Below are 11,154 nucleotides of genomic sequence, written 5' to 3' on the forward strand. Positions count from 1 at the left end.
CGGCCCTCCATTCCAGCAGAGGCCCCAAGCCTGCCCAAAATTGAAGGCTGAACCGCCTGCGTGCAGGTTTTGTGGCCCCAGCAGGTATAACACCAGCCCTAGGAGGAGGAGTTATACTTAACAAGTGAAAGCTGCAGTACAGAGTTTTGAGCTTTTGTTTTTAACATTTGGTACCATGTGTTATCCGTTTAAGTGGGCTCCAGTCCTAAACAGATAAAAATACAGGTTTGGTTCTTATAAATGAGATTGGCAAGATTCATACGCATTTCCCCAGTGTTAACAATGTACATTATACAGTGTGAATAAGCAAAGGGCTAGGGAATGTGCTTTTCTAACTAGTAATATATCATAGAAGTAAGAGATAACAAAAATAACTTGGACAGAAAAATGTATATAGTCTTGAAAACACCAGGGGCCCTGTTTACTAAGCTGCGCTATAGGCGTGCTAGCGTTCTTACACTAACACTAGAGACACCCATAGGAATATATTGTGTCTCTAGCACTTAGTGCACGCTAAAAAACACTAGCACACCTTAGTAAACAGGAACCCAGGTTAGTGCACCTTGTTTAAAGGAAGCAGAGAAAGAGTCTTAGAATTAGGAAAACCCACCTGGCATTGAAGGTGTACTAGAACCCATAGAAAAATGTTTCACGTGTTGTGGGACATTCTACATTTTACTATGTGGACTTTGGAAAAGGTATTTGCAGCTTTTTCTAACTACAAGACACATTCAAAGTTCTCCTTTTTTCCCCAGACATGCAAACTTGCTCCCTCAACCAGGGATTGCTGCCAGGGCACCCACCAAAAACCTGAAAGTAATTACACCAAATATAAATGGAACTCATTAGCTGTTGTAAATAATTTAGGAAAAGATAAAAGTGTGAATGAAACCATTAGCTATACAGCCTCTGAAATCTACAATAAAATCACCTGTATTCATCCGCTGATAAAGAAACAAAAACATCAGAGAAAGTGGCGAGACAATAACAAATAATAAATAAATTATATATAATGATAACAACAAAATAACTACCCTAGGAAGCCACAGTTTGCTTAAAGTTTATTCACTGATTTTAAAGTGTTTAGCAAAGTGCTTTCATATCATTTGGACCAACATTTTCCTGATGCAATGATTATAAATTTTAAACCTTATAACAACCAGAAATATACATAAATGATTGATGTAAAAAAATTGCGACAACATTTTGTCTTGGTGCATCTTTGCCATGAAGGCAAGATTTGTTTCACCAAACTTCTGAGATGTTTCCCTCCATCCTAGGCTACCTTTTAATATTGTTATTAAGACTGAAATGAAATCGTGATATCACGAAATCAAATGTTCATCGTTTTCCAAACAATGTACAGAAGTTGACAGAATAGTTTTCTATTTCACCCTGAGAGTCAAATGGGTATATAATTATTAAACACATTATAGTTAGGGTTTTTTTTTTTTTAAATAAGTCAGTTTCAGACAAACGAGAATAGTGAAAAAATATGTGAAAGGATGATTTACATATAATTATTTACACTGGGAATATTATTACAAGCCTTTCCAGAGTTACCTTAGGTTTAAAAAAAGTCACATGGAAAAGTTTATTTCTGCTTACCAGAAAAAGAAATGTTTTTGACTGTATTGCATTAATTGAAAGACGACCCTGTCTTTTTCTCCCTTCCACTGGACATATATAGTAAACTACACAAAATGTAACCTCTAGAAATGTTTCTGATTTCACATACAGTCAGGAGATTTGGAAGCTTTGAGGTCAGAGCTTGCGGTATTAACTTTTTTTTTTTTTTTTTTGCATATAGTAACAGAAGTTACTTTGGCTGGATTTTTTCCCTGTCAAGTGAAAACTTTACATGAAAGAAGAATGCCCTCTGAAAGAAATCATCTTGAAATGGGCATATTATTTCTCTAGGTAGTGCCCAGTAGACATGAAAGGTTCTCATCTTTCTGTATAGGCTACACAGTTTTGGGAATACACGGCGTCTTTCACATTATAGCCTCTAAATTTTACAAAGCAGCTCAGATCACCCTGAATGCATAATCCAACACTAGTCCCTAAAGTCAGACTATAGACCAGCCTATAGATTGCAGAGTCTAGCCTAATGGCTCACACCAGTTCAATCCTTATGAAGGACGTGAAGGTCTGGTGTATGCAAGTCAAATTAGCTCTAGTGCTGAATCCTGGTCCAGGCCACCCTGGAGAGAGGGAAGGGTGCTTCGAGGGCTGTATGAGAGCTTTGGAGGATAGGGCAAGATGGGGGAGGAGGTGTCCAACAATCCCGATCGTCTCTTCGATTGGAAGATGGGTGCATCCAGTGCATGGAGGACAGGAGAGTAAGGAAGTGAGGGCTGGATTTCGTTCATAAGTGGGTAGTGTAAAAAGCCGGGGCCCCATAAGTCTGTGAGCCCAGCATAAAGGGTGAGAGGACAGCAGCAGGATTCGGCAGGAAGGGCAGCTGGGTGGCACACACCAGTCCCCCGGGCCCATGGCTGGGATAGCTAGGGTGGCCATGCATTGTGAGTGGGGTGCCCATGGGTGGTGAGTGACTGAGGGGGCTGAGGCCACCACCGGTCAGGTGGCCACCCCCGGGGCCCCCACCTCCCGTGGGTGCACTGGTGTCGGCCCCTGGGTTCTGCTTCTTCCACTTGGTGCGCCGGTTCTGGAACCAGATCTTGACTTGTGTCTCAGTGAGGCTGAGGGACAGTGCCAGGTTCAAGCGCTCACACACCGACAGGTACCGGGTGGACTTGAACTTGTTCTCCAGCGCCACTAGCTGCTCGTAGGTGAAGGCAGTGCGGGCCCGCCGGGGCTTGCCTGACTTGGAGTCGGAGCCGGTGCGCTTCCGCTTGGGTTTGGGTGGCTGGCTCTGCTCAGGGTTGCTGGTAGCTGTTGCTGCTGCCTGCTGCTGCTGCAGAACTGGGGTACTTCCTCTGATCGAGCTCCCTGTTTCCCCACCCTCCTGCTCCTTCCCTCGAGCTCCTCCACTTGGCTGCTCCTCTCCACCATCTTCCTCTTCCTCCTCATCTTCATCCTCATCCTCGCTTCCTCCTGTTGGGCTGGGGCTCCTCTGGCTCAGCTCCTCCTCCTCCTCTTCCTCACGCTCGTCCTCCCCAGTCTTGTATAGCTGCCTGTCCCCTGCAAAGATACAGAACAGAGGGTTATAATGTCTTCACCACCGAAGGCTGCTCAAACATTGACGATCTGTGGCTATTTGCTTCATTGCAGACAAGCAGGGGGACTCCCAATCCAAGGATCTTAATTTGGGAACAGGCATAGACAGGGCCAGCAAGCCAAACACACTTTCAACCTTGCACTCCCTGCCCCCATGAGTGGCTCAACGCTTTATCCCCCTTAGTCCTGCAGCTCCTCTTCTGCTCCCTACCGCTGTTCCCTCTAAGCCAGGGGTTCTCATATAGTACATAGAGTAATAGAGACAATGCATGAAAATGTATCTCATGCATATTCATTGTTAGCTTAAAAACCAGATTGTCTTGGGGTGTCCTGAGGACTGGGTTGAGAACCCCTGCTCTAATGTGAGCAGGAGTCCTCCATCTACAGTCCTGCCAGTGTGTGTGTGTGAGTGTGTGTGTGTGAGTGTGTGTGGGGGGGGGGGGGGGGTCTGTTTCACTATCATATTTTCTTTCTTTCTTTCTCTTCCCCCAGTTGAGCATCTAATTTCCTCTTCCTCTCTTTGCCCTCTCCAGGTATCTAGAATCTCCCCTCCCTTGGCATCTCAGATCCTCTTCCTTCCCTTACCAGTCCAGTATCTGGTCCTTCCCTCCCCTCACCCCCTCACAGGTAGCATCTGTCCTCCCTATCCCCTCTCAGGTTCAGCATCTCGGCTTCCCCTCCCTACTAGCGTTTCCCTTACCGCTCCTTCCCTACTATTCACCAGCTAGCATCTCCCCACCCCCACCCAACATCTCCTTCCACTTCCTATCCCCTCCAGCATTTCCACTCTCCCCCCCCCCCCCCCCCACACACACTTCTCCTACCTTTCTTCCCTGGGATCCAGCGTCTTATCCTCTCCCCCTTCCTTGTCCGCATGCTACTCCTGCTGCCACACTTTCAACTTTCCCTGCCTGTGGCTTCACAATTGAGGCCACCTTCAAGCGCTGCTGCCTCTCGTCCTACCCCAGATCAAGGACTTCCAGTCGGGGATGGGAGTGGAGGATCGGCCTCTACTGCAAGGCCCTGTGCCGGGAAGAGGTGCAAGGACTGGGCCGAGGGCAGCATGCTGGACTCGAGACCGGGGAAAGAAGAGGAGAATAGATACCGTTCCCCTGCCACCCTAGGCTGACGCCTGCCCTGGGCATAGCTTAGTCATTTCCATTGCAAGGGGCTAGCGCTAAAGACTGACCCACCCTTAGAGCGCAGGGCAATTGGACAGCCGGACCGGACGAATCAAGAGAGCAAAGGAATCGTCTCCTTTGGAAACGGTTTTTGTGTTTACTCAGAGCAAAAGCAAGCTTCTGGCAATACTTACGAGACATTTTTGTGAAGAATGGTTTCTATTGTGTGCCAAGAAAACAGACTCTTGAATACCCCCGTTACCCTTTTTTTTTTAAATTCAAAATGGCTCTGTTCCATTCCGCTTCTTAGTTATTTGGAAAAGGATTTCGGGAACTGATGCTCTGGTCCTGGGCTCCTTTCCGTCCCCACTCGGGGGGGGGGGGGGGGGGGGAGGAATCGGTGATTGGAAGTGGTCACTCTCATTCAAACAAACTCGTTTTGCTTTAGGGCCAGGAACTATGAGCCGGCTTCACGTTACTTTCACGAAGGGAAGGATCACGGGGGTTATACGGCCAATAATTGAGCCTACATGGGAAGCGTATTTCCCCTGTACAGACAAAATGGGGGGGAAAAAAACTGTTTAGTACATGTGGCCCAGTGGCTTGAACTCTTTAGCTAAGTTCCTACAGTTTCTGCTCGCAGCTTTGTTTTTTTTTTTTTTTTAATCGTGATGAGTCTTAAACTGCAAGCTTGTCTTTTTAGGGATTTTATAGGTAGCTAGGAAGCTACTTTTGTGTTATCCTTCCTTCCACACCTTCTCTAGGTAAAATATAGCAGTTTAGTAATAAGTTAGGACTTCCTTCACAATATTTCCCCTAAGGTGTCCAGCGCTATAATCTATTATAAGACGTTTTACTGCTATTTACAGAAAGAACTGGCATCTTTCCCTAGGTACAACCGCACTCTAATACCTTGAAGTTTGGCAACATTAATGTGCTAACAAACTAAGGAGGTCTTTTACTAAAGATTAGCTCCAGTTATCTGCGGCAGGGCCCATAGGAATAAAATGGGACCTGCTGCAATTAACTCCAGCTAACCTTTAGTAAAAGACCCCCTTGCAGAGTTAAAACTGCATGCAGAGTGACTGTAATATTGTACTATTTGCAGTTAAAAGTGTTATTAGAGGTTTTGTCAAGTAGGTTGGAGTGTTGGATTGCTAGGCATTGCAGAATTTTTACATAAGAATAAGAAACAAAAAGTAGGCATTTCAGAAACATGAGTTTAAAAGATATATATATATATATATTCCATTTTTAGTATATAATAATCTATACGTATGTATCTACATATGTGTGTGTGTTTCTGTACCGATACATATATGTACGTACATGACTGGTTTGTTCGATGACTTTTTGATGTAACTAATATGGTTCTCTTTTTTTCTGTTAGTAATTTTAAAATATTGTATCACATACAATCAAATACTTCTTTGGATTGATCGGGCAGATACAAACAAACTTGATTCATGTAATGCGCAAATTAGCTTATCAGCTAGTTATTTGATATGCTCCCAATTAACTAACAAGGCGATCTGTCCCATATTTAAAACTTTTTGAAATGTTCCAAAAATAGTTGTGTTATGAAACTTTTCCAGATTAGAAAACTCACTAGTGGGATTTTTATTAACACTATATACTTTATCGTCCACCTGCTAAGAGAAACACCAATGTATTCTTTCCTCGCCAAGAGTTCCTTTAAATTTCATACTGTTTGCAGAAAAAAATTAATTATAAGTTATATATCTGTAGTACTAATTTATGTAATTGTAGCAGTAGAAAAATGACGACTGATTTTTTTTGTGTGCGCACGTGTGCATACTTACATACGTGTATGTTATTTTAGTTTATTAATGTAGATATGAAATATGGTTTTGATGGGGAAGACCAAAAATAAAACCCATGAATGTTTAAAAACACTGGCGCTGTACTTTTCTGATTACAGGATTATGGCAGTTATACACAGATTTTAAGAGCTACATTAGAATTTGACAACAGGTGTCTTTTCCCCCTTATTCGGTAACATTTTTAGAAAGCCCAGGGAGGACATACATAACTTGTTTTCTTGATAGTTTGCAACGACTTTTAAATTATTATACTTTTTAAAAACTTTTACTACCTCTGTTCTTACTACTGCCGGAATGACTGCGATTTCAATTACTTTACTTCACATCAGGGTTACATATACCGCTCAATACCAGTTGGATCTGAACGGTTTACAACAAGGCAAAAATCAAGGAAATCCCTTGGGACGGTTACGTATTTATCAAAAATATACAAAATAGTAGACAAAACTAAAAAAAATAATACAGTTACCAGTACGTTTCATCATAAATTCTGAGTATCTTCTATTAGACATTATGATGAAACCAGAAATATCTATTTTCTCTGTTTTTAAGCGTAATTTAAGTAAACGGTTAGACTGAGGGAAGGAAATGCGTATGAGATACATAATGTAAGATATTGGGAAAGCGATTTTGACATCAGTCCTCATTTGCAAGTATGCCACAGATATGTTAAGAGCAAATTATCTGGTTTGTTTGGAGGTACAATGTAGGACTGTGGAAGATGGTTTCTTATGCGTCTTTCCTATTCCCTATACGTCTGTCGTATTTACTATGACAGAAGTCGTTTTAGTTTAGATGCAATACGGCTTTAGAAATCCCCCCCCCGCGCCGCCCCCCCCCCCAAAAAAAAATTCTACTTGGTATTCTGTTAATGTTTAAATGCTGCTTTGGAGATGGTGGTTAGGTTAACAGACAAACGTGTCCTTAGGCTAAATAGATAAAAACTAACGTGCTCCTCCTCACTTAGATTGTCTGTGTCCCCAGGAAAACAAAACAACCGATCTGTTGATCTATTAAAAAATGTTGCCTGTTTGTTTTCCAGAACTTTAGCCCGAATAAGGAAGGGGTCGCCAACATTATTAGAGCACTTACTGTCTGGAAACTCAGAAGCCATTTATATTTTATAAAAACTGCATTTCAGCCCCTTTTCCGGTAGTGGTAAGAATCCTCGAGGCCCAAAGGATTAGTAGCTAGAAAGTTGGAATATTTTGGAGCAAATGAAAAAGCAATCTCCAGCTTTGGGTCGAATGCAATTCACGATCAATAGCGAGCCCTAATAAGTGTAATAGGTTTTAATCGAGTAATTATCCGAATTTTGACCCTATAATTTAGATGTTAGAAGAGAGTTTGCAAGCTGCCTGAAAGAGATATGCACAATTCGATAATAGGATATCGACCCGGTCAGTCCTACATGCCACTCTGGGGCGATTTTCCCCATTATCCAGCCTCTTTATGCTGCTAAGCACATTTTGCCTTAAATGTAATCGAAGGAATTTAATTGTTTTTGCAGAGATAACCAGCATTTTGTCACAATTAGTCTGATTTGTCCTAAAAAAAAAAAGCCGCCAAGGAGAGAGAGAAAATTGAATCTGTCGCCCAGAGCAACCTGCGGCTGCCAGGAGAGACGTCTTTGAGGGCTGCTTTTTTTTTTTTTTTCTTTCCAAAGAGCACGCATAAAGTCATAAAACAGGCTTAAATCCGGGAAGACTCTCTACAAGAGGAGGTTTATGGCTTAAGGGTGTCCTGGAAATCAGTGCTAATAAATGGGCCTCCTCTTTCACGCCATCCGAATGGTCTGTGGCACTTCTGCTTGCTACAGCTCCAATCCCATTCATCACATTTGTTGGAAGACTGAGTGTTATATAACCATACTGTTAGCTCCTTACAAAACAAACACCCCGTGACGGTGAAAATGCTCAATATTATAAATAACTTATAAAATATATTGTTTAGCTAATGGCGTGGATGTGTCTATGCATAATATTGAGGCCAATTCACTGAAAGATGTAGAAGAGTAAATTAATGTCAAAAAAAATAATATTTCAAACTTTCAAGCTTCCCGTCTGTGCGATTGTAAATATGTGAACGTACATAAGTATGCGCACGTGTTTTTATATATATATATATATATATATATATATATATATATATATATATATATATATATATACATACATACATACACACACACATTTCTTTCTATAGGGTTGGGAGGCGGGAAATACTGCTGGGCAGACTTATAGGGTCTGTGCCCTGAAAAAGACAGGTACAAATTCAAGGTAAGGTATACACATATGAGTTTATCTTGGGCAGACTAGATGGACCATGCAGGTCTTTTTCTGCCGTCATCTACTATGTTACTATGTTACTATAGTGTTTGCATATTGTCAGAAATGATATCACTTGACATGTTTACTATTGATCTGGGCCTTGCTTGCAGAATGCTTTTTAAACATTTTTCAGTAAAAATGCACTGCGTGGTTTAGCGTCAGGCCTAACTTCCAAAGAGCAAGCAAGACGTTAGGGAAAGACAGCTTACTACTTCCAGACTAAAGAGGAGATCATCTGTGAATCTTATGAATGTTGGTGCTCTAGGTACATGGGCACATTTTCAAACGTGTTCCCTTTCAGGCCGATAACTTTTTTCTTGTAATTATACAAGACTTAGCATTTGTTCTCAGGGGTTGGACGGTTTCCTAAAGGACAAGTCCATAAACCGCTACTAAACGGACTTGGAAAACTCCAAAATTCCAGGAATAACATGTATAGAATGTTTGTACGTTTGGGAAGCTTGCCAGGTGCCCTTGGCCTGGATTGGCCGCTGTCGTGGACAGGATGCTGGGCTCGATGGACCCTTGGTCTTTTCCCAGTATGGCATTACTTATGTACTTATCCACATGCTTATTAAGTCGTGGTTAAACTGATTATGTCTTAGTGAATGGAAAAATTGTAACTGGGCCAGATGTACTAAAGGAATCTCCCCATCTAAGGTCTATGGGAAAATGCTCAGTGTACCTGCTATCTATCTGTACGCACAAATAGACATCTCGCGCGGGGCAATCTCGTGTAATAAAATGCAGGAAAGTTAATATGATAAAGATGATCTTTTTAACGCATTCGTATTCTAACTCACTGATGAAGCAGATGGCCAAATTCTGGAGCGCAGAATATTTCCTGCGGCAGCGGCCAGAGTTAATGATTGTTTGGGGGGATAAGTTCCGTAACCAGCTTTGCATTACAAAGATATCTTGACTGGGAAGTGAGGAGGGTCTTGTAAGGTTGAACCGCTCATCGCTCATTTTATACATAGGCTAAGCTACTTCCTTTCTAATGGCAATGCCCATCTGCTAGGCTGTTCTCCACAAACATTCAGAGACTCGTGCAACCCCCCCCCCCCCCAAAAAAAAAGCATACTTACGGATCAAATCTGTGGACTTTTTGCATGCATCAAAATCTTCGATAATAGCCTTTTGATCTGCCAGCTCCGTCCTCAAGTCCTCGGGCTTGCCCTCTGTCCCTAGAATGAAGTCACTGGTCGCTTTGTACACTATAGACGAGTGCCTCTTTTTGCTGTTGAATTTGTTAGGGTCCAGAATGTCCAGGACCGAGAATGAGGTCGTTCTGTGCACGGTGGCCGGCGCGGCCACTGCCCCCTCTTGCCCGGGAGTGTTGCTCTGCTGACTGTCCCCTTGCCTGTCCCTGTTTGTAGGGCAGGAGTAGACCGGCAGCTCCGCGCCGGAAAGCCGCTGCTCCCCGTGGCTCTCCATGCCTTCCCTGGGAATGCTGCAGGACATGGGCTCCACCAGGATCTGCGCTGCTGGGACAGAGTGGTCTCCCACCTGAACCTTGTCTCTGCTCACATTCATGACTCTTTAAATAGCCCTTTCAATGACAGCTCTCTCTCTCCCCCCACCCCCCCCCCCTTTTGCTCCTGCAAACTTCCTTCCTCTCTTAACTTAAACTCCCATGCCACCTCGGGGTATAGCAGATACACGTTTGCGTTCAGGCGTGCATTTGAAGGCAATAGGCAGATTTCGTCACCTTGAATCTGTGTCCTTCCAAATTTCGATTCGGTCCACCCGCGCTAAACAGAAGTCACACGGTCCTGCTCCACTATAGAGATGAGATGAGATCCTCTCCTCGCCTCCTCCTCCTCCTCCTCCCGGGACTCCCTACTCACATCCGCCAGCTTGGGTCTTATTTATGCGTTCATATTTAGCAGTGGATTGTAATTGGCTACAAATTAATTCCTTGCCCCTAATGGTCTGTAATCTCCATCAGAGAAGGAGAGAGTGAGAGCAGGAGAGAGAGATGGTGCAGCAGCCTGTGTGATATACTTGGCTGTCAGCTCTGTTTCAGCACACCTCCACTCATCTGGAAAGCATCTAAATAGCCTTATTTGGAGAAGTGGGAGGTGATCATGGTTTCTTTGAAATAATTGCGGGATCAATATAAGGAAGATACGCTCAAAATGAGACCTGAAGATGTCCTTTCCTAAGGTAGAGAGAGGATCAAAAGATGAAAAGAACTCACAGTCCTGGAAAGCAGAAAACTCGGTCACTTTACGGTTTTCTGTGTTTCAGGGCTGAAGGTGGATGCAATGACTCGCATGACTGCTCCCAGCTCAGACCCATCGTACGTGTGCCCCTAAATTAATTATATTGAGGGTAAGAAAATATTTAATGAAGAGTGCCACCGATCTGCTTGGTTTTTTTTATTAATAGAAACATCACTGAGAAAGGCAGATAATTCAGAGGGCAACTGCTTAACGGCTTTACCAAGATATTGACAATGACCTGCAAATTCCACAAGCCAGAAAATGTCTTTTCCTACCAATAATGCCACCGACTTACTTCTTGCCATTAGAAATAGCGATTAAGGCTGGCTTTCGGGCCTGAGAATCTGTAAGTGGGAGAAGAATTAAATTTTTTAAAAAATTATACCCAAGTCCCTTTAGTGACTTTTTCCTATTGCAAGACCAACCTTGATTTGGAGATCCAGGCTTCTGC

The 11,154-nt window shown here is 43.0% G+C and overlaps 1 protein-coding gene across 1 annotated transcript; it reads right to left on the bottom strand.

Moving 5' to 3' along the window:
- Positions 1–2,187: 2,187 nt before the first annotated feature.
- NKX1-1 (NK1 homeobox 1) lies at positions 2,188–10,011 on the bottom strand. Its single transcript, XM_030192575.1, has 3 exons — positions 9,560–10,011; positions 6,199–6,223; positions 2,188–3,094 (listed from the first exon to the last, which is right to left on the bottom strand). Exons 1-3 carry the CDS (start codon positions 10,009–10,011, stop codon positions 2,369–2,371), a joined length of 1,203 nt encoding a protein of 400 aa, XP_030048435.1. The 3' UTR covers positions 2,188–2,368.
- Between the last annotated feature and the right edge of the window lie 1,143 nt (positions 10,012–11,154).

The sequence above is a fragment of the Microcaecilia unicolor genome, chromosome 2, assembly GCF_901765095.1.
Source record: "Microcaecilia unicolor chromosome 2, aMicUni1.1, whole genome shotgun sequence".
NCBI classification, from domain to species: Eukaryota; Metazoa; Chordata; class Amphibia; order Gymnophiona; family Siphonopidae; genus Microcaecilia; species Microcaecilia unicolor.